Consider the following 23,146-nt stretch of genomic DNA (forward strand, 5'->3'; position numbering starts at 1 on the left):
GCTCTAAAGAAGTCCAAAGAAGGTTCAGGCGAACCGATCAGACGGGGACAGACTGGCTCAGTGGTTGAGAGGGACTAGAATCACATTATCAGACATTTCTGTGGCTTTACTGGAAGTTAGCGTCCTGCTGGGAACATTCTGTCTCTGAAGTGTGACGATGTGGGCGGAGCCCTGGCTGAGCCGGCGGAGGCCGTGACACGCATGGCCAGCCGCTTTCATGTGAGCCAGACGGTGACCTTTTCCTGCAGAAGGCTCGGTGGCAGCAGAGGTGATGATTGACTCATCCTCCCCTCTGCTGTCGCTCTGCTGTCAGGAGATTGCTGAACAGCAGCGGAGATTTCTTATTGCTCCATTTGGGATGAAGGTTCCAGACAACTTTTCAAAGCCGGGATCTTTTTTCTGTTTTTTTGTTTTGACTGAAATAAATGTGGGCTGCTCAGTGCCATGCAGCAAGAAGGTTCTGGGTTCGATTCCCAGCCTGTGGTCTTTCTGCATGCAGTTAGCATACTCCGGCTTCCTCCCACAGTCCAAAAACATGACTGTTAGCTTCATTGGCTTCTCATTTATTAACGGGTCGAATTCTTACAGCGGTCTAAATAACTTCCTAAATCCACTGCTACATCATCATCATCATCATCATCATCATCATCATCATCATCACAAGCATCTCAGATTTTCCCCTCTGCCCATTTTAAGCTGCTTTTATTCTCTCTTTAAATGCGGCTAGCCAAGGCCAGAGTAAGCTGGAAAAAGATGTTTTCTGTTTTTTTCCAATATCTCTTGGCTTAAGGGGCCTGCTTACAAATCAGTAATTATGAATCTTTGCCTATATCGGTACGCTGCCTCCAGCATGTATTACTAATTATGGAAACAAAAGAGGCCTTTTTTACTATGGGGCCCAACCCGGGGTAAAAAAACCCTACAATTGCTTCTGGCCCCCATGGTTTCCCCCACAGTGGAAAAGTCTTCTTTTTTTTTTCTGCTTCAGTTTTTCCAACTCTTTAGCATAGAAACGATCCCCCCTTTGCACAAACGCCATTTTGGGCCCTCTGTCCCCCTCAGAAAGTTCTGGCCAGAAAGCTTTTTTTTCTGGGCCACATTTATTTTTTGGGGGAAAATTCCCGTCTGGGTCTTTTTTAAAGTTTTTTTTTTTCCGTTAATGGGGTTTCCCCTGAAGCGATGGAAACTAGGGTGACCTGGTTTTCCCCCACTTCAAATTCACCCTTTAATTTCTTGAACTTTTTTTTTTTTCTTTTTCGTTCCCATTCCAATTTTTTTTTGTTTCATCCCATTTGTCACAAGGCCCTCCAGGAAGGGTGCCCACACCCCCCTGGTCTTAAATTTTTTGAGTAAAAAAATGTGGGAAAATGAGGGTAGTCCAAAAGCCTTTTGCTTTTTGGGAGACTCGCTTAAATTTTCTTCCTTCTCTTTTCCCCTGCCCATTGGTTTTTATTTTGAAACACAAACAATTTTACCAAACAGCACAGTGGGGACAAAATCAATTTCCCATTTTAGACCTCTAGACGATTTTCCCAAATTAAAAGAAAATCTGTGATGGGGTAATTAACCCTTCCTCTGGCACATTAAATTTAAATATTTTTTGGGGAATAATGTTTTTTCAAACCTGTTTGGGTTTTTCTTAAAGCAATCAAATTTAAGCATAGTTGAAAAACAATCCTGAAATTTTAAAATTTTTTCCTTTTAGTAGAAAATAACACCGGGATGGATGGATTGGGTGGAATTGGGGTGGATTTTTGTGGATGGTGGGATGGATGGATGGATGGGGGTGGATGTGAGATGGATGGATTTGGGGGTATGGATGGGTGATGGATGGGTGGATGGAAAGGAATGGGATGGATGATGGGTGATGGATTTTGGGTGGATGGAATATGGATGGAAGGATTATGGATGATTGGATGGATGGATGGAAGGTGGATGATGGATGGGGTGGGAATTTATGGTGGATGGATGGGGTGGATGGGTGATTTTATGGATGGATGGATGGATGGGTGGATGAAGGGATGAATTTGGGTGAGGGGGATGGATTGATTTAGGATGGGGTGAATGGTTAAGGATAGATGAGGGTGGATGGAAAGGATGGAAAGGGTGGATGATGGAGGATGGGGTGGATGGAAAGGATTGATGGGTGGATATGGGGTGGATGGAAAGATGGATGGTGGATGGGGGATGGGTGGGTGGGTGGATGGATGGATGGATGGATGCTATGATGGATGGATGGATGGGTGGATGGGGGATGGGATGGATTTGGGTGATGGGTGGATGGATGGATGGTATGGGTGGATGGGTTGATGGGAATGATGGATGGAAATTTTCAGGAATGGATGGATGGGGGAATGATGGATGGGTGGATGGATTGGGTGGAAAGGGGGGATAGATGGGATGGATATGGAAAGGATGGGTGGATTTTGGGTGGGGGGATGGGATGGATTGGGGATGATGGATGGAGGGATGGATGGATGGATGGATGATGGATGATTGGGTGGATTTGGGTGGGTGGATGGGGAAAGGATGGATGGAAGGAAAAGGGGGTTGGGTGGATGATGGATGGATGGATGGGTGGATGGATGGAAGGGTTTGGAATGGATGATGGATGATGGATTGGATGGGTTGGATGTGGGGTGGATTTGGGTGGGCGGAGAAAGGGTGGGTGAGGGATGGATGGGATGATGGATGGATTGATGGGATTGATGGATGAATTGGATGGATGGGTTGGGGTTTATTGGGTGGAAAGGATGAGGAAGGATGGTGGTGGTGGAAAGGATGGGGGTTTTATGGTGATGGGTGGGGGTGAAAGGAGGGGGAAGGGATGGGTGGATGATGGATGGATGGGATGGATGGGGTGGATGGATGATGGATGGATGGATGGGTGGGATGGTTTGGTTTGGGGGATTGGGTGGAAAGGGTGTTTGGGTGGGGAAAGGATGGGTGGTGGGGGATGGGTGGGGGGGGGGATTAGGGTGGTGGTTTGGGGGGGGGGGGGGGGTTTTGGGGGGGGTTTGGGATGGTGGTGATGGTGGGTGGTTTATGGGTTTTTTGGGAGGGGGGTTTTGGGGGTTTTGGGGGTGGTTTGGTGGGTGGGTGGTGGATGGTTTGGGGGGGGGGGTTTGGGGGATTTTTTGGATTTGGAAAAAGAATTTAGGGGGGGTGGGGTTATGGATGGATGGTTTATGGATGATGGGGGATTTTGGGGGTTTGGGTGGATGGATTTTTTGGGTTGGGATTTTTTGGGTGATGGGGATTTTTTTGGATGGATGGGTGGAAATTTATGGGGGGTGGATGGATTTTGGGTGGGGATGATGGATAGAGGGGTTATGGATGGGATTGGGGGAATTTATGGATGTTTTGGGGGGTTTTTATGGGAAAGGGGGGAAGGGATTTAGGGGAAAGGGGGGGAAGTTTGTAGGGGGTTGGAGGGGTTTAAGGGGGGGATGGGGATTGGGTAGGGGGAATTTTTTTGGTTTTTTGGGGGTTTTAAAAGGTATGGTTGTGGGTTGGTGAGTTAATTGGAAGGTATTAATGGAAGTAAGGTTGGGGGTGGGTGCAGGATGGGAGGGGGAAAGGGTTGGGTTTGGGTGATGGGAATTTGGGTGGAATGGAAGGATGGAATGGTATGGTATGGTTTTTGGGAAAGGATGGGGGGGGGAATGATGGGTGGATGGATGGGGTGGAGAAGGGATTGGGAAAATTAAAGGTATGGAAGGTAATGGGGAAAGATGGATAGGATGAAGTGATGGATGTTTAAGGATTTTATGGTTTTATGGTAAGGTATGTAGGTGAGGGAAAATGGTGGGGAAGGAGAAGGATTTATATTATGAGTTATATATTATTATTATATAAAAAATTATTTATAATTGGATGGATTGGGTTGTTTGATTGGTTATATGGATTAAAGGGGGGGTATTTTTTGCCTTGGGGGAAATTATATGGCTATGGTTTAAGGGAAAAAAAGGGTTATTCCATTCACATTCATTCTTTTTGGGGTGCAAAAATTATGTCATATTAAAAATTCATTAAATTATTGCATTCCATTCTTTTTAATTATATTATATTTATTAAAAATTCATTATTATTATAAAAAGGGGGGTTATCAGTTTTATTTTTATTATTATTATTATATTAGGTTATTATTATTAGGTAATTATTAGTATTGTTATATTATATTATAAGGTAAAATGTAAATTAATTAAAATTAGGTTATTATATATGGAATTATTATTAGTATCTTTAGGATGGATAATTATTATTCAATTATTTAAATTATTAATTCATTCATTCATTATTATTAATTATTAAAATTATTTTATTTATTATTTTTCATAAAAAAAGGTATTATTAAATTTATTATATTAATATTATTATTATATTATTATTAAAATTTATTAAAAATCATTTATTAAAATTATTATTGGATTATTATGGTATATTATTATTAGGTCAAAAATTATTATATTAAATTATTATTATTTCATATTAAAATCATATTATAGTTATATTATATTATTATGATATTAAAAAGGTAAATTTATTATTGGGACTATTTAAAAATTAAATTGTATTATAAAATTATTTATTAAATTTTTCAAACGGGTTAATTATTGGGTTTCATTAAAATTAAATTAAAATTCTGATTAGTTATTTATTTATTAATATTATATTATATTACCTTATAAGGTCACATTATATTTTAAAAAATTATAAAAATTTCATTCAATTATATTATTAAAAATATCGGTATTAAAAATTATATTATAAAATTATTTATATTTTATATTGGATTGGATATTAAAAATGGGTTCAAAATTCTATTAAATTATTATTGATTATTTTTTAAAATTTTAAATTTTTTTTTTCTTTAGATAAAAATTTATTAAAAATTTCTCCTTAAAAAATTTAAAAAATTGAAGGTTATTTTTATCAAAAATTTTTAAAATTTTTCCTTTTTTTTTTAAATTCATTTTATTGCCAACTCTTTCTAACCCCAAACCCCTTCGAATACATTTCCCATTCCCTCCCATTCTTATTTGGAAAAAACAACATTCCCCCATTATTAACACCCAAAAATTTCGACCATTTATTCAACCAAACCATTCATTCACCAATTCAATTTTTTCAATATCAACCCTTCCCCATTCATTCACCCCTTTATTCATTAATCATTCTTTCCCCAACATCATTTTATTCATTCCCCTTCCCCCCATTCACAACAAACCAACCAAGGGGGAAAATAACATTCTTCAAAAAAGGGTTCCTTAAAAAACAAAAATTTCCAAACCCCCAACAAAAAAAAAACCAAAAATTTTATAGTTCCCCTTCAAACATTGGGGAATTTTAAACCCCAATTATTCAGGGAAAAATTCCTTAAAACCCCATTCCCGCATAAAAAATAAAACATTTCCCATTTCTTTTAAAATTTAAATTTTAATTTTTTTACATTCATTTCTTTTAAACCCCTTTCCCCCATCCTTGCATCTTCAGTCCCTTCACCCCATTTCCTTTCTTCTTTTCATTTTATTCCCCTTTCCCCCCCCCCAAATTTTTTTCTTCACTTTCCCGTTTATCCCCCAAACCCTTCCAAAATTCCCCTTTTCCAAAAATTTTTCCCCCACTTCAGATTTCCCCTTTGGATTCCTTCACGGGGGGTTTAACTTTCCCAAACAAACATTATTTTATAAAAAAAATCCCCATGGGACCTTTCCCCCCCTTCATGGGGGGGGAAATTCTTTTTTATTAAATTAAATTAAAAGTGACGTCCACTCTGGCATAACTGTCCTGTTGCCCTGGGATACCAGGTCACATTCCTCTGTACTCAGGGCCAATAAGGCGGAACGGATGGACCCAGCATTGAAGGTGAGACAGCCAGGAGGAAAGTTCGACTCATTTATTAACAGACGGATCAGAACGAGAGCATCGAAGGGTGGAGCTGCAGACCTGCAGCGACTGCAGGGTGCAACGCGGTGACCGCCATCATCTGACACCAGATGATAGCATGAGTGAGTCACTTACCTGGTTCCACAAGTCAGTCGATCTCCCTGGTATGGGATGCGATCCAGCCGATTGGCCGCCAGCCGGAGAACAAGCAGGAAGCCGATCCAGGTCAGGGGAAGATAGAATAATCTCTAACTGGAAACAGGGACATGAACCTTGGAAATAACTAAAACGAACAAAGCCGACAGACAGGAGAAACAGAAAACAGGCAATGATCTGGCCCTGATAGCTGGAACTGAGCCCAGTAGAGAGGAGCAGACACAGGTGGATGAGAGAAGTGATAATTAGAGACCAGGCAGAGTTAGGCAGGTGAATGAAATGAACCGTTAAAGTCAGCTATGAGGGCAGATCATGACAAATAAAGCAGTTTCTGATTTCTGATCATTTAAAGTTCTAATTTCGAATGTTTTCAGTCTCATGTAGCTTTCAGGATCACCATTTAACCCTGAGGTCCAGATCTGCATCCCTGACAGTGACTCTGCATCCAGACTTTGATCTTTGGCTGCTTTGCTGCAGTTTCACTCCCCATCTCTAAACCCCCCCCCCCCCACCAATTCAGGGCCCCCGCCTGCTGACAGGCTGCCAGCTCCACTCCACCTGAACCAGTCCAATGACTGAAGCCCAGTCTGGGTTCTGGCAGAGGAGAAGTCTCTTCGCCACAGCTTACAGAGGCTCCCATAATGCACTCCTTCAGCGCGGTCAGACGTCCGGACAAAAGCATGTGGATGTGTGTGAGGAAGAATAAGATCCTGCCATGGTTACCTGCCTCATTAACATGAGGAGCTGGGAATGAGGAGCTCCTGCTTTTTCTGAGGTGTAATTAGGAGGGAGCCTAACGAGCTCCAACAATGCCAGCTTTTGATTAGGCCTCTAATGGCTGCATGGTGGCGCTGTATGTTGGAAATAGACGGATCCATTGAACTGAACAGTGTGGAGGTCTTTGCTCTGCTGCAGTAACTCTGACTGTGCCAACATGTCCGCCGCTCTCTCTCCATCTGCTTTCCTGGATCTTCTGGGATCCTGTGAAGCTGTTTCCTCAGAGTCGAGCTTTTCAGTAAATTCTTATGTTCTTTAAAGACAAACTGCAGAAAGATGTTTACCTGCAAAGTCTGTTTAGCTATATCTATAGCTATGTCTGATATCAATAAACACATAAATATTAAAATGTTGCTGCAGAAAATAGTTGATATCTAATCTGTTTTTCCAATATATATCTGAACCGCACTAATCAAGGTATCGGTGTATGATAGCAGTATACCAGTATACAACTTCTATTTAGTTTATTTCTATAGCTCCAATTCCCATCATGTCATCTCAGGTCACTTTATAGAAACAGTTCAACCAGATCATCCAGTCAGATTGATTCAAAGTTTTCTATCTAAGGAAAACCAGCTGATTGCATCGACTCATTGACTCTTCAGCAATCCCTCACACTAAGCATGCTTGTAGCGACAAAGATGGTGACAGGCTTAGACTTAGACCCCTTTTTCATCATTCTGCTTCATTCTATCTCTATTCTCCCACTCTGCAGAATCTGTTAGTTCAATCTCTAACGTTCTGCTCTCTCTGCTTTTTCTCATAGTAGCTTCATCTGGTCTGTTCCTGTTTGGCTGTGACTCCATCCTGGAGAGAAATATCAGCTGTGCTGCTGCCATCAACACCTTTGTTTCTAGATGTTGGAGCTTGGCCTGTTTTCCAGTGTAGTCCTGTTTCTCTTACTGTGACTAACTGGATGTGCTCTCTTCATCCTCTGACATGGGAGCTGGCTCGGAGCTCGTCTGCCTGGCTGTGTGTTTCCTGGACGGGGCCGCCTGTGGAGCTGGTTGACAGTTGCCTTTTGTATCTATGCTTCTTTTTCTATGTCTGCTTCTGTCTCCTTGAACCCCAGTGGGCCTCAGCAGATGGCCGCTCACACTGAGCCTGGTTCTGCTGGAGGTTTCTTCCTGTTCAAAGGGAGTTTTTCCTCTCCACTGTCGCTACAAGCATGCTTAGTGTGAGGGATTGCTGAAGAGTCAATGAGTCGATGCAATCAGCTGGTTTTCCTTAGATAGAAAACTTTGAATCAATCTGACTGGCTGATCTGGTTGAATAGTTTCTATAAAGTGACATGGTGTTATATAGAAATAAACTAAATAGAATTGAAATATCCTGGAATGAGTGTAAAGCCTCTAAGTTTTCAGCTCATGATCCCAAACCAGCCGTTAGAAATGCTGCTTTCTGCTGTAACACATTTAGCCTGGAGGAGTTTCTCTGAGCAGACCAGGTTGAATGATGGCCGCCTCCCTGTGGACTCTACAGGAACCATTGCTGACTGATCAATGTCCCCCTGATTGCTCTGATTGCCTGCCAGTGTTTCCCTACAGAGAACCAAACCAGCCAGGGTCTGCTGGCTCCGCTTTGTTCCTCGATGGGAGGCGGGATTTCAATTTTTCATGTGTGCGTGAGAAATGACTCATTTCCTCAGCAATGTGCATCTTTTTATGGTTTCTGTGATTGTAAACTCTAGGATAGTCACATCAACTCCTCCGCCATTTTCTAGCATCATTGTTGGACGTGTCTTTAAATCTATGAAGGTTTGTGGTTTGCTTTACAGGTCAGTGGTCTTTGTTTCATTGGTTTCATGCTTTCAGCCTGTGATGGTGAATAATTATTCTTCTACAACAATAGGTTACTGAAATAAAGAAATAATAATAATAATAATAATAATAATAATAATAATAATAATAATACAGCTCTGTGCACAGTGACTGGGTCCTAATTGTGAAATGCAAAGAGATGCAGTGATTGTTGCATCAGGCTGCAGCGATCCTGGTTCTGTTTTGCAGTGAAGAAACTCAGAGCTGATGAGGAAGATGATGGAGGGAAACAGGAAATCTCTCAGAAGCTGCAATAGACCTGAGACTGGAGCAGGAGTTCACTTTATGAGACTCGACTTTCAGAAATGTAGTTTTTACCTGTCAGGAGGCGGAGTTTAAATGTAAATCTAGTTGAGAAACTGAGGAACTACATGTAGGGCGTTTCCCAGCGCTCTCCATCCAGTCTGACTGAGCTTTAGCAAACAGGACACCTGTTTTATTCCAGGTGCACTAAGCCAGGAGACACTGATCAAAACACTGAGTCCCACTGAAAGAAAACATTGGAACCCAGAGATCATTGCTGTTAGGCTGAAGTCTGGAGTTTTAAATGACCTCCCATCAAGCATGTCTCTTCCTCTCAAGCTTCAGTGGACGTCACCGGAGAATAATGCGTCTCATGACTCTTCGTCTCTGTTGGCGCCCAGTCAGACACTCCACATGACTGCCCCCCCCCCACTCCCATAATATAAAGATGAGGCTTTTAAAAGTAACATTTTGAAAACTACTTAAATTATAAAAGTAAAAGTAATGCAGGAAAAGCTGTTAAGGCCAGAAGCTTTCCTGCTCTCCCCTATTAAAGGAATATTTTTCTACAGTTCTGGATGAAAACGTCCTTAGACTTCATTCTCTTAGTTTTATAACTGTAACAGAGTCCCATTTAACTTTGCATCATCTGGATAAACTATTTATTTTGGTGTGTGGTGAGAAACAAGTTGGGGCAGCACCGAGTCCAACCACAAAGAAATTGTTTGGATGAAACTAATTATTTTGATGATTTTTATTTATCCTTTTAAAAGAAAGATTAAAGAAAAAAGAAAGAAAACGTAGCTGAAGACAGAAAGCATTGCATTGTGTCCATTCAGCTGTCACTGGGAATCCCCAGCAGCAGCTGCCTCAGGCCCGCTCGCCTCTCCAGGGTTTTCCCCTCCTGTTGGTGGCGGCTGGAAGTAGATGTTAGCGTTTTTCAGGTCTGTGCTACAAACTGCAGGATAATAAAAGCCAACATATTCTGCCGGCAGGTTTCTACATTTGAAGTTAATTTAGGCGTTAATAAACTGTTTCAGAGGAGTGATCATAGCGCTCTGCATCAGCATCTTTAGATGCTTCTAGAACCGACTGGTGACCTTTAGTTTATATCTGCAGGTAGTTCGTTATTGGCAGTAGAGTTTTAGTTTGGCTGTTTTGTCTTTTTACACTTGATTTTTGTTGTTTAAAGCTACAGTGTGTAATAATTACAGGGATATACAGTCAGAAATGTAATATATTATACATAACTATGTTATTTATCATCATCTACGAGCTCAGCCTCTTAACCTTAATATTTGCGTTGCCTTAGAATTCGTTATTTATAATTACATAGGAGCGGGTCTCGCAGCCATGGAGGCAGACATCTTTGCGCTACGGCAGCGCAGAGCCAACAAACTAGCGATTGCGAGATCTCCCATTACGCTCGAAAGTAACTACGGCAAGTTGAGAGAGATGAACTGAGACGGTACTGAACAATAGATGGCAGTATTAAAATTATCTATGTAAACAAACCTCATCACTTGAGAAGGTAGGTGATGCGGACATCGTGGAAGACATTTTGTCCCGTAACGCTCGCCGTACTGTTGGGGGGGAGAAGCGGTGGGGGGGAGATGTTCATGTTGCTGCAGTCTGCAGTCTGGACGTTAGATGTCGCTGAAAATTACACACTGTAGCTTTAAATATTAATAAATATATAAAAAAATGGATGAAAGCATCACTGTTCCTGTTTCCTAGTTTAATTTTCATGATAGGAATTTATTTTAATCTACGAGTTAGAAATGTCCTCAGATTAGATTTTATAAATCTGGTCAACTTAATCTACTATAGACTCAGTAGGCTGTGCGTTAATCCAGGTCTGGAGATGCTACGTGGGTTTAGCAATGGGGGCGGGGGGTAACCCCTCCTCCACTGACAATATTTGTCCAAATAGAGGTACAACATGTAAGGCTAATAAGTTTGTCCCCTTTAGATTGCCGTAAACAAAGTTGGCGACGCAACATGTGGTTTTCATTTGTGGCACCGTTTTTTACACCCCAGTCTGCGATCCGTCTCGCGCAGCGCAAACCGAACCATAAGACCAGGACTGAACAAAAACTACGTAATAACGTCACTGAAAATACTTATTTATATACTTAAAACATTAAAGAATGCTAAACTACATTGTATAGAAAAATTGAAGACTTTTCGGGAAGAAATGGAAACGTTTCCATTCTCCTGATCGTATTGCGAGAAGTCGTCGTCAGACATGTTCAGAGCAGGAACGTTCCAAACGCTGTTTAAGTGCTTTGCTTTGTTTTTAGAAAATGCGATATTTATGCAAATACTAAAATACTGAAAAGGAACTTCCTGCCAGAAAAAGACCAAAGAATTAAAAAGTAAGAAATTGCCACCCGGAAGTTTTAAAGTTATTCTGTTCTGGCTGCGCAGGACGGATGGTTCTTCCGGGACGGATCAGGTAGCGAGAGTCGCCACCTATGAACAGAAACACCTTCTAGCCGTGGGAATACGTTCTGTCTGAATGGGATTGCTGTTTAACGTTTAAAGAAGAAAGACTTCAGATAATTTCCTCAGAGATGGTGTAGGAGCCATTTGTCCTTTCCTGTGTTTATCGCCACCAGGGGGCGTATTTCATTTTGAGTTCTGATTGTTTGATGGGGGTTATTGTTGTTAATCAGAGGAGGCTACAGTTTTCTACTGCGTTTGATTTAAATTCTGTCACATTTATGTTTTTTTTGTAAAGGCAATTAGTAAAACTATGGAGAAATTATTATAAGTCAACGTTAAGATTGGCGTTATAATCTTATCGCCTTCAGGAATAGCAACCAGTAGCCTAAAATAAAGGATTTTAGCCGCTACAGCTGGTGTTTGTAGAAGAAATCTGAGGAGGTCTAATTTTATTTGCAAGGTTTTCACCAATGGTAGTAAAATAGTTATTAAAGGCGTTCAGCGACTCAGTAAGACGAGGACGATGGTCAGGAAAGGAGCGACCTTCATGCTGCTAATCTCACCACTAGCAGAGGTCAGGAGGACGGCTACAGAGACCGAGTCTTTGCCTTAAACAATGGGGGGGGGCAATCAGTGGTTGCTCAGAAGGGGCTGGATATTGCTGGCATGCTTCAGAGGCCTGTTGTGCAGCGAGCCTCTGCAGCCCCCCCCTGGCAGGCGGCCTTCAGGCGAATGTTTGCATTAGTAGAGGTGAACATACGGAGGGAGGATAGCGGCCTCCTTTCCTCCACTTAGGGACCTCACATAATCCATCCATCATCCATCCTCCATCATCCATCCATCCATCCATCCTCCATCATCCATCCATCCATCCATCCAGAATCAGAAATATCTTAATAATCCCAGAGGGGAATTACTTAAATTAGTTTGATGATCTCAGACATTAAACTGTTAAAAAGAAGAACTGAGTTAAAGAAAGATTTTTTCTCAGCAGTTAAATGTCATCTAGAGGTGCTGAGGTCAGAATCCTGCAGGCAGCGTCTGCATGAAATGGGCTCTAAATGAGCGGCTCGATGCTGAACGTTGCATCACCCAACACAACTTGTCAAAACCTGCCTTCCCTCTCTGGCTCCCCTCATCTCTGCTATCATCCACTCCTCCCTCACCACTGGAACTGTCCCTACACCTCTCAAAACTGCTGCCATCACCCCGATTGTAAAAAAAACCTGGTGCCGACCCCAACAACTTCAACAACCTCCGTCCTATCTCCAATTTACCCTTCATCTCCAAAATTCTTGAAAAAACAGTTGCCTCCCAGCTCCATTCTCACCTATGTGCCAACAGCCTGTATGAAGAGTTTCAGTCTGGTTTCCGGCCACTCCATAGCACTGAAACAGCACTCATCAAAATCACCAATGACCTCCTCATGGCATCTGATTCTGGACTACTCACCATCCTCATCCTCCTCGACCTGAGTGCAGCCTTCGACACCATCTGTCACACCACCCTCCTCAGTAGGCTTTCTTCCATTGGCATCACCAGCACTCCGTTGGACTGGTTTATTTCTTATTTTTCTGACCGCACTCAGTTCATTCAACTGAAGACCCTCAAATCCACCCCCTCCCCCGTCACCTCAGGTGTGCCCCAGGGCTCTGTTCTGGGGCCTCTGCTCTTCATCATCTACCTCCTTCCCCTTGGCAATATCTTCCGTAAATTCAACATCCACTTCCATTGCTATGCTGATGACACCCAGCTCTACCTCACCACGCAGCCATCGTCCTCTCTTCCGCCCACCTCCCTCAGAAATTGCATCTGTGAATTAAAGGCCTGGTTAACCAACAACTTCCTTCAATTAAACAGTAGTAAAACCGAGGTTCTCCTCATTGGTACCAAATCAACTCTTTCCAAAACCGACAGTTTCCAAGTCACTATTGATAGCTCCTCCATCTCCCCCTCCCCCCAGGTTAAGAGTCTGGGTGTCATCCTCGATAGCACACTATCTTTCCAATCCCATATAAATAACATTACCCGGTCTGCCTACTTCCACTTAAGAAACATCAACCGCCTCCGTCCCTCCCTTACCCCACACACTACTGCCATACTTGTGCACAGCCTTGTCACCTCCCGACTAGATTACTGCAACTCCCTCCTCTTTGGACTTCCTCAGAAATCACTCCACAAACTACAACTGGTCCAGAACTCAGCTGCTTGCATCATAACAAGAACTCCCTCTATCCACCACATCACTCCGGTCCTCCGACAGCTCCACTGGCTCCCCATACAGTTCCGCATTCAATATAAAATTATCATGATGACTTTCAAGGCACTTCACCATCTTGCCCCCCCATATCTGTCAGACCTCCTGCATGTTCCCACCCCCTCCCGTGTTCTTAGATCCTCATCTGCTTTGCACCTGTCTGTCCCCTCCACCCGTCTCACCACCATGGGGAGCAGAGCATTCAGCCGCTCTGCCCCCCGCCTCTGGAACTCTCTACCACCCCAACTTCGAAATACGGACTCAATTCTCCATTTTAAAATACAACTCAAAACCCATCTGTTCAAGATTGCTTATTCTCTTTAAAAATATCAATTTCACTGTCACAGCCTCTGTATTTATAAATGTTTTTAAATGTTTTTATAATTATAATTTTTATTTTTTCTGACACTTTTTATGTTTTGTACGGTGACCTTGAGTGTCCAGAAAGGCGCCTTTTTAAATAAAATGTATTATTATTATCATTCTCTGTTTTCCTCCTGCAGTACGACCCAGAAAATACGGGCTGCATCAGTGCGGAGCAGTTCAGGGACCTGCTCGCCACTCACGGCTCTGAACTGGACCCCCACAAACTGGAGGTGCTGCTGGCTCTGGCTGATGGAAACGCCGATGGAAAGATCTGCTACCAGGACCTGGTCAACCTGGTGAGCCTTTCTCATTCGCATGCAGTAAGCATTGTATTAAAGGAAAACAGTTCCTGCTGGAACTTTCTATAGATCTGACCACGAGGCATTCCTCATGCCTACTTCATGTTGTCCGACAGGTCCAATAAATAAGATTCTAGAATCAACAGGTTGGGCAGGAATCACACCTGCTGGAAAAGTTGAACTAATCCAGTCTGATGCATCCGGACCGTATGCTAATGATTTAGCCTTAAAGATATTATTTCTTGTCACTTTTGTCATAAACTTAATATTTATGTTACAGCATTTTAGGTTTTTATTAGAAAAGGGCCTCCAGTGGGTCCTTTTTCATTCCCAGGACGGATCTGAGCTTCCAGTTTGTTCCTCTATAGTTATTCTCAGCAATTAGACTCCAGTTTGGCCCCTTTTGGCGCTGCATAGCGAGCTATCCAGCCCTTAACTTTAATGAAAGTCAAATAACGTTAGAAAGTAAAAATTTTATTACATTCTATCCGTGTTAAACCCAACAGAAAGGAAAAACATGAACTTCAGCAGAAGCCGTGGCTGAGGGATTGCTTCTGTTCAGGAATGAACAAACTTTAAGAGTTGATCGATTAGTGTTTTTACGGATACAGTTCAATAAATTCAAATCTAGTGGCTGGATCAAAGGATCATTTTACATGTCAGCCAATTATAAAAGAAAAAACATCAATTTAATCTTTAGACTTTCTGCAACACAGGAAGGAAGGAAGGAAGGAAGGAAGGAAGGAAGGAAGGAAGGAAGGAAGGAAGGAAGGAAGGAAGGAAGGAAGGAAGGAAGGAAGGAAGGAAGGAAGGAAGGAAGGAAGGAAGGAAGGAAGGAAGGAAGGAAGGAAGGAAGGAAGGGTGTCTGTAGGATCCTGCAGGCAGTTTCTTTTCTTTAAAACCTCAAGTAGAAGAAAGATGAACGATGAGGAAACGTCTCTGATCCCAACCTACTGGGAGCCATAAGCTGCAGAGCAGGTCGCAGCTAAACGTCCTTCAGCATCCTGACAGAAACATGTTGGATTAAAACTCCACCGAGCTCAGAGGGTCAGCTCCCTGCAGGCCTTTGACTAGGACATGTGGAAATATTAAGATGCTTTAATTCTGCAGCTCTGCTTCTATGTTTAGTTTTCAGTCCAACTGACACATAAATCATCTTTAAAGCCTTTTCAGGTTTTATCTGCTTTTCTTATGATTCGCTGATCTGAGCCTGGAGCTTTATGGCTCTGTCCTAACAGCAGCTTTCTTCTCCTCCATCAAAGAATGCCGACAAAATGAACCACCTGAGCTGCTGATCTCTGCAGCTCCTCCACAGTCTCCATTTTTGATCTGGGCATATAGAAATCGCCCAGGGTGTCATTTCATAGGAGAGGGAGAGAAGTCTGCTTTGCTCTAAATCTGTTTCCTGTTGCTTGCGTGTAGTTCAGGCAGAAAGCTGCTGGAGTTAGCAGCTAGCAGGAGGTTAGGGTTAAGCACAGCCCTTTCCTGCAGAGCTGAGGAGGCATTCATGCAGGAAGCTGCTGGAATTAGCAGCTAGCAGGAGGTTAGGGTTAAGCTCAGTCCTTTCCTGCAGAGCTGAGGAGGCATTCATGCAGGAAGCTGCTGGAATTAGCAGCTAGCAGGAGGTTTGGGTTAAGCTCAGTCCTTTCCTGCAGAGCAGAGGAGGCATTCATGCAGGAAGCTGCTGGAATTAGCAGCTAGCAGGAGGTTAGGGTTAAGCTCAGTCCTTTCCTGCAGAGCAGAGGAGGCATTCATGCAGGAAGCTGCTGGAATTAGCAGCTAGCAGGAGGTTAGGGTTAAGCTCAGTCCTTTCCTGCAGAGCTGAGGAGGCATTCATGCAGGAAGCTGCTGGAATTAGCAGCTAGCAGGAGGTTAGGGTTAAGCTCAGTCCTTTCCTGCAGAGCAGAGGAGGCATTCATGCAGGAAGCTGCTGGAATTAGCAGCTAGCAGGAGGTTAGGGTTAAGCTCAGTCCTTTCCTGCAGAGCAGAGGAGGCATTCATGCAGGAAGCTGCTGGAGTTTGCAGCTAGCAGGAGGTTAGGGTTAAGCTCAGTCCTTTCCTGCAGAGCTGAGGAGGCATTCATGCAGGAAGCTGCTGGAATTAGCAGCTAGCAGGAGGTTAGGGTTAAGCTCAGTCCTTTCCTGCAGAGCAGAGGAGGCATTCATGCAGGAAGCTGCTGGAATTAGCAGCTAGCAGGAGGTTTGGGTTAAGCTCAGTCCTTTCCTGCAGAGCAGAGGAGGCATTCATGCAGGAAGCTGCTGGAGTTTGCAGCTAGCAGGAGGTTAGGGTTAAGCTCAGTCCTTTCCTGCAGAGCTGAGGAGGCATTCATGCAGGAAGCTGCTGGAGTTTGCAGCTAGCAGGAGGTTAGGGTTAAGCTCAGTCCTTTCCTGCAGAGCAGAGGAGGCATTCATGCAGGAAGCTGCTGGAATTAGCAGCTAGCAGGAGGTTTGGGTTAAGCTCAGTCCTTTCCTGCAGAGCAGAGGAGGCATTCATGCAGGAAGCTGCTGGAATTAGCAGCTAGCAGGAGGTTAGGGTTAAGCTCAGTCCTTTCCTGCAGAGCAGAGGAGGCATTCATGCAGGAAGCTGCTGGAATTAGCAGCTAGCAGGAGGTTTGGGTTAAGCTCAGTCCTTTCCTGCAGAGCAGAGGAGGCATTCATGCAGGAAGCTGCTGGAGTTAGCAGCTAGCAGGAGGTTAGGGTTAAGCTCAGTCCTTTCCTGCAGAGCAGAGGAGGCATTCATGCAGGAAGCTGCTGGAATTAGCAGCTAGCAGGAGGTTTGGGTTAAGCTCAGTCCTTTCCTGCAGAGCAGAGGAGGCATTCATGCAGGAAGCTGCTGGAGTTAGCAGCTAGCAGGAGGTTAGGGTTAAGCTCAGTCCTTTCCTGCAGAGCAGAGGAGGCATTCATGCAGGAAGCTGCTGGAGTTAGCAGCTAGCAGGAGGTTAGGGTTAAGCTCAGTCCTTTCCTGCAGAGCAGAGGAGGCATTCATGCAGGAAGCTGCTGGAGTTAGCAGCTAGCAGGAGGTTAGGGTTAAGCTCAGTCCTTTCCTGCAGAGCAGAGGAGGCATTCATGCAGGAAGCTGCTGGAGTTAGCAGCTAGCAGGAGGTTAGGGTTAAGCTCAGTCCTTTCCTGCAGAGCAGAGGAGGCATTCATGCAGGAAGCTGCTGGAGTTAGCAGCTAGCAGGAGGTTTGGGTTAAGCTCAGTCCTTTCCTGCAGAGCAGAGGAGGCATTCATGCAGGAAGCTGCTGGAATTAGCAGCTAGCAGGAGGTTTGGGTTAAGCTCAGTCCTTTCCTGCAGAGCAGAGGAGGCATTCATGCAGGAAGCTGCTGGTCAAAATGCTAAAGTTTCATGTTTTCTGAAGGGGTTTGATTTATTATCGTCAAATGAAAGATGCAGAAAGTAGGTTTCTGGAAACAAAGATGGCGGTGCTGAAAAGAGGAAAAAAAAAAAGCTCCATCTTTACTCCTAGAAGCTTTTCTCTTTTTATTCTTGTCAAAGTAACGGCGGCTGGTTGGTGGAAGTGTGAAGCGAGGTGTTGGAGGATAATGGAAAGGGGCCAGGACAGGCACTTTATTTGGCTCGATACTTCCTCTTTGCACAGCAGCTCTTCCATCAGTGTGATTGTCAGTAATTGCTTTCTTGCTGCTGCATCTCTGGCAGCGTTCAGACGACTCCTGTTTCTCTCCTCTCACTTTCTTTCACTTCTTTGTTTTTTCCATTTTCACTTGTTTTTCTTGTTTCCTCTGTTGTTTTGTCTGTTTGTCTTCCTGTATTTAACTCTGGATCATAAATCTCTCTGAAGGGCCACCTGACAGAGCCGCGTCCAGCATACTAAAGTCGAGTTTCCTCTGAAAATGATTTTCCCCGCTGTGACTTTGGCATGGCTCATTTCTTAGACGGGACAATATGTTGGATCCTCTGTAGGTAAAAACCTACTCATTTTTGTCCAGGGCAGTGGCTCAGGTTATCCTGATCTATCTCTATAGTTCTACACTATAGGCTTAGACTGCTGGAGTCTAAGCCTTCATCCTCTGACATGGGAGCTGGCTCGGAGCTCGTCTGCCTGGCTGTGTGTTTCCTGGACGGGGCCGCCTGTGGAGCTGGTTGACAGTTGCCTTTTGTATCTATGCTTCTTTTTCTATGTCTGCTTCTGTCTCCTTGAACCCCAGTGGGCCTCAGCAGATGGCCGCTCACACTGAGCCTGGTTCTGCTGGAGGTTTCTTCCTGTTCAAAGGGAGTTTTTCCTCTCCACTGTCGCTACAAGCATGCTTAGTGTGAGGGATTGCTGAAGAGTCAATGAGTCGATGCAATCAGCTGGTTTTCCTTAGATAGAAAACTTTGAATCAATCTGACTGGATGATCTGGTTGATCTGGATCTATGAAGTGACCTCAGTCTTATTGGTGGAAGCTTCACTTCTATGGATCCTCAGTTTTCGTTGCTGATTTTATCACCAAGGAGGATTTCTGTTTTCAAAATGAAAGAAACATTTAGAACTTTACAGAAAAGCTGCATTTAGTGACTGACAACAAATGATGAAAAGATGCTGATGATCCGGATCACCATCATGAGGTCTTTGCTTTCCAAATGCTTTCCTAGTTTGATAAAAATATCTTAAAGATTTATTTATAAACTAAAAACTCCCTCTATGTGACGTTCAGGGTTTACATTTTGCTAACCCCTCCCTCATCCATCCATCTCTGCTAGCGGTGTCTGAGCTCCCTGGCTATGACATCATCTTTGACCTCACCAGAGAAACAGCTGCCATTAGTGCTAACCTGAGGGCTACTGTGGGAGAAAATAGAAAACATGTTGGGCCAGGCATGCCCCCCCCCCCCCCCCCCCCGCTTTAGCTAGCGCCTGTCGGACGATAGTTCACTGAAAAGTATACGGATGATCCAGAAGAGGATCTGTGAAATATCATGTGATTAAAGCAAAGTAGAGTCTTTAGGCACCGACCCAACTCCTCATGTTTGGAGGAAGACGGACGCTGAGGTGGATTCCAGAAGAATCTCCATTCACATCAAAACATTGGAAATATTCCTGATAAATTCTTAACTTACTTATCTTCTGTTCTGCTCTCTGATTTTCCTGCTGCTCCTGTTCCTCCCTGCTCTGTCCCTGCTTTGCCGTGTCGTTTCTGAGCTCTCTCTTCATATCACCTGAAGTCAAACCAATGGTCTGGTCAGCTGGTCTCTCAATTTATTAAATTATCAACTGGAAGACGGAGAAAAGAGGAGCCTTCCTGTCCTGGCGGGGCTGTCAGTGGAGGATGTGGAAGACGTATGGATGTTTGGATTTATGATATTCAGATTTCTCCTGTTTGGATTTGGAGGATATCTGATGTATCTTCAATTACAGATGATTTCAGCCGCAATTTGGGCATCGATCAGGCTGCCGGCACAAAGGCTGTGAACGAGCAGGAGCGGGAGCTGAGCCGTATGCTGGGTGGGAGGAACGCAGGCTGGCTGCGGTGGGTGAACGCAAAGGTGGGATGGGATGATATCTTGGATGTGCGTGCTCGCTTCAAGGTGGAAAAGCCAAACACATCTGGAATATTGGATTCACAATGAGGAACCAGCAAGAAAAAAACTCAAGGCTGACAGGAAATTCCTGTGCAGCCTGCTCTCAAAACAATAAGTGTTATTTTGGATTCGGCCTCCCCCCCCTTTATCTAATCTCCCCTGGATGTTATGGAGGAAGGGCCCAGAGCTCCTCCGAAATGGATTGATTGATTGATTGATTGATTGATTGATTGATTGATTGATTAAAATCTAAGTGGTTAAATTACTGATGTAGCCAAAGTTGCTGTTATATGCAGAGCATTTCTGTAGCATCTGGTGTGAAATTCCCATTTTATACGTGTAAACAGCTCCACTGATGTTATGAGCTGGAAATGGTCTATTTATTGTTGCAGACAAATGTTATGTTTCAAAATAGAGCAATAGAGTTGAACTTTTGTTATTTTCCACATTAGTTTACAAAGAAATTCCTAAAAAATCCAGGATTTCTTTCTCATTTCGTTTCTGGTATTTGATCAACATTACATTGGTCTACCATGTTTGTCAGGAGAAAAGGCTCAGTCTGTGGCTGACTAAGGTTTAAATGTTAACATCAGGCAGAGATAAAAGATCAGTGTAGCCAGGGGCGGATTTAGGAAATGTGGGGCCCTAGGCAAAGACAGGCAGGGGCCCCTCTGAATGGAGAAGACATCAAATAGAACAGCCCCATTCTCCAGATGTAGAAATGTTAATAGAATAGACATCCATTATCTGTTCTAGGTTGTGTCCCTCTCTTCTTGTCCCTTTTCTTCTTGTTTTCCTCTCTATGTTTTGTACTCAGCTGACTTTTCATGCTGTCTCTAAAGGAATGAAAGATTTTTTCCAAGCACTAAGCTCACTTAGCTGATTGCTCCTTCCTGTGTTTCCAAAAAGGCCAAAGTAAATAACCCAGTCCTTCTTTTCACTGTAGACAAGCCATGATCTGCTTATCTGTTCTCCATTTTTCATTTGGATGAAATAATAGCTGCATGAATCATGACAGCAGACAAGATAGAGGAGAGCAGGAGGCGGGGTTACCAATCTACTCGCTCTGGAGAGCAGAGTTCGCTGCTTTTAGATGTTGTCTCCAAAGTCTCCAGTAGCAGAAAAAAGTCTCTAGATTTGGCGCTAGGAGCTTTTTAGAAATCAAAGTGCTAGAGGGGTCTGAAAAGTGGCTAAATATAGCGACTAAAGCACTAAGTTGGCAACACTGCTCTTTGCATGGTTTGTTTTCAAATGGTTTGCTGCTGTCTGTTTGGACCTTTCTGAACATGTGCAGCAAATGGACTGATCCAATATGGTGGACACTGAAGGGGGGGGCTGAGACACACTTAATATTATCAGCGTTCTGATGGCATTTTAGCAAAAGGATGTTTATCAAAAACAGAATTAATGTGCAGAAGTAAGGAATAGTTGTATTAACCATACATGAACTTGGGGCCCTAGGCACCTGCCTGTTATTGCCTAATGGTAACCCCCCCACACACACACCCACACACACTCCGTTTCTGTTCTCCTTCACCAATATATTTTCCTTTTATTAAATGGGGAACTTTTCTCCAGCTGGACCCCCCCTGCCTCTGGCTCCCACTGTCCCGTTCTCCTCTTGGTGGAGGGTCAACACACAGGATGCCATTCTGCCTTTTGTTTGGGGTAAAAAGGAGATGAACTGCAGTGACTCCACCAGAAGAATTAACTGTCTTTATGCAACCGGGGGGGGGGGGGGGGGGGGGGGGTGCTGTGGCTGCACTCTGCCTTTGTGTGGTCCAGTAGTGACCATGGTAACCTGTAACCATTTTCCCACAGTTTTACAGGTCTGAGACCCATCATTAAAGAACCATCTGCTAACATTGGGAATGTTCTTATTGTTCCGCGTTTTTACAAGTTTTTACATCTAAAGTTGGTGCTGATGATGTCACAGAGGTCCAAGATGGTGTTAAAAAGGAGCACTGAGACGGAGGAACGGATTGATTAGCATCATCTGACATGACATTAAAGACACCAAGCTTATAGAACGCCTTAATAAATCAATGCACAATGCTAACATAGACGCTTAGATGTGCAGTCAGAGTCTCTCTGTGAAGAAGACCTTAGATAATAACAACGCAGCTTCAAATTCAGGAAAATGTTTCCTGATCCATTTTCCTGTAGCAGTTTAAACTGTTTTCCTCGTTCTGCTCGTCATCCTCCACATTATCTGGTGTTCAGTCAGTTCAGCATTCACTGTCAGAGTAGCATACACCATCAGTTCAGCATTCACCGACATTACTCCATCTGTAATAGAGTAACTAAAGGAGCTAAAGGAGAAATTTCATCCAATATATTCAGTCAGGGGGGGGGTCCCCGCTGCATGTCACCATCAGTTTGGGGATCTTTGGCCTGGAAAACGTTGAGGACCCCTGATCTATTGTGTCGCTGTTACCGCGGACGTCTGATAAAAAATTTGAATCTGGAAATTTCTTTGATTTCTTTTTTTTTGATAAAAGACAAACAGATTACTCATAAATACTCTAATTACTCATCAAACACAGATAAAAGAGATAAAACTCGGTTCGCACTCCTTTTTAAATGGATAAACGCTCTCTGGGATCTGGACTAACTGCTGATCTTTGCTTCTAAGGATAAGAGGCTGTCAGCAGTAAAGGTCCTGCTAGCTGGTAGGATCCATGAGTATTTATATAGATGGATATTTATATATATATAGTTATTGCACTGGGTGGCAGATATAGAAAAACAGGTTATTGCACAGAGTATTAAATAGTAATTGCTCATTCTACATTGCAGCAGTTATTGTGGTTGTAGCGTGGCGTTGTAGAGTCTGTAGTTTCATTTTTAGGTGTAAATACGGATAAAAGCAATCTGGGATCTGGACTAACTGCTGATCTAGGAGAAGAAGATCTTTGCTGCTAAGGATAACAGGCTGTCGTCAGTAAAGATCCTGGTAGCTGGATGCTAATGAGGCTATTCTGATAATATTCCCTGAACGCAGCATTAAAACATCTTTATAATTATCCTTTCTATGAATAAATGCATTTCTGAGCTCCACTCCTTTAACCGGTTTCTCTCGTTCTTCTCGTCTCTCTTCCCAGATGAGCAACAAACGCTCCAACAGTTTCCGGCGGGCCATCCTGCAGGGCAGCCGGCAGCTGAAAGGCTGCAGCCTCAGAGACGAGGTGGGTTTGGGTCTTTCCCAGCGGCTAGTTCGTCACGTCGCCTACGAAACGCTGCCCCGCGAAGTCGACCGCAAGTGGTACTTTGACAGCTACACGTACTGCCCCCCCCCCTGGTTCATTCTGGCTATCACCATCGCAGAGGTAAGCTGCTTAGGAAGGAACCATACAGCTGCTAGATTCAG

General features: G+C 43.6%; 1 protein-coding gene across 6 annotated transcripts in view; it reads left to right on the top strand.

Annotated features, from left to right (window-relative positions):
• Nucleotides 1-23,146, top strand: part of rhbdl3 (rhomboid, veinlet-like 3 (Drosophila)) — a 66,969-nt gene that overhangs the window by 28,890 nt on the left and 14,933 nt on the right. For 4 of the 6 annotated variants that reach the window (XM_038271720.1, XM_038271716.1, XM_038271717.1 and 1 more), the window contains 2 exons: nucleotides 14,094-14,252; nucleotides 22,881-23,105. In XM_038271720.1, the coding sequence (XP_038127648.1) occupies nucleotides 14,094-14,252; nucleotides 22,881-23,105 (384 nt within the window). Of the gene's footprint in view, nucleotides 1-14,093; nucleotides 14,253-19,140; nucleotides 19,298-22,880; nucleotides 23,106-23,146 lie in introns of those variants that run through there. The other 2 variants (XM_038271721.1, XM_038271718.1) reach the window with 2 other exon arrangements.

The sequence above is a fragment of the Cyprinodon tularosa genome, unplaced genomic scaffold, assembly GCF_016077235.1.
Source record: "Cyprinodon tularosa strain WSP-4 unplaced genomic scaffold, ASM1607723v1 ctg807, whole genome shotgun sequence".
Lineage (NCBI taxonomy): Eukaryota > Metazoa > Chordata > Actinopteri > Cyprinodontiformes > Cyprinodontidae > Cyprinodon > Cyprinodon tularosa.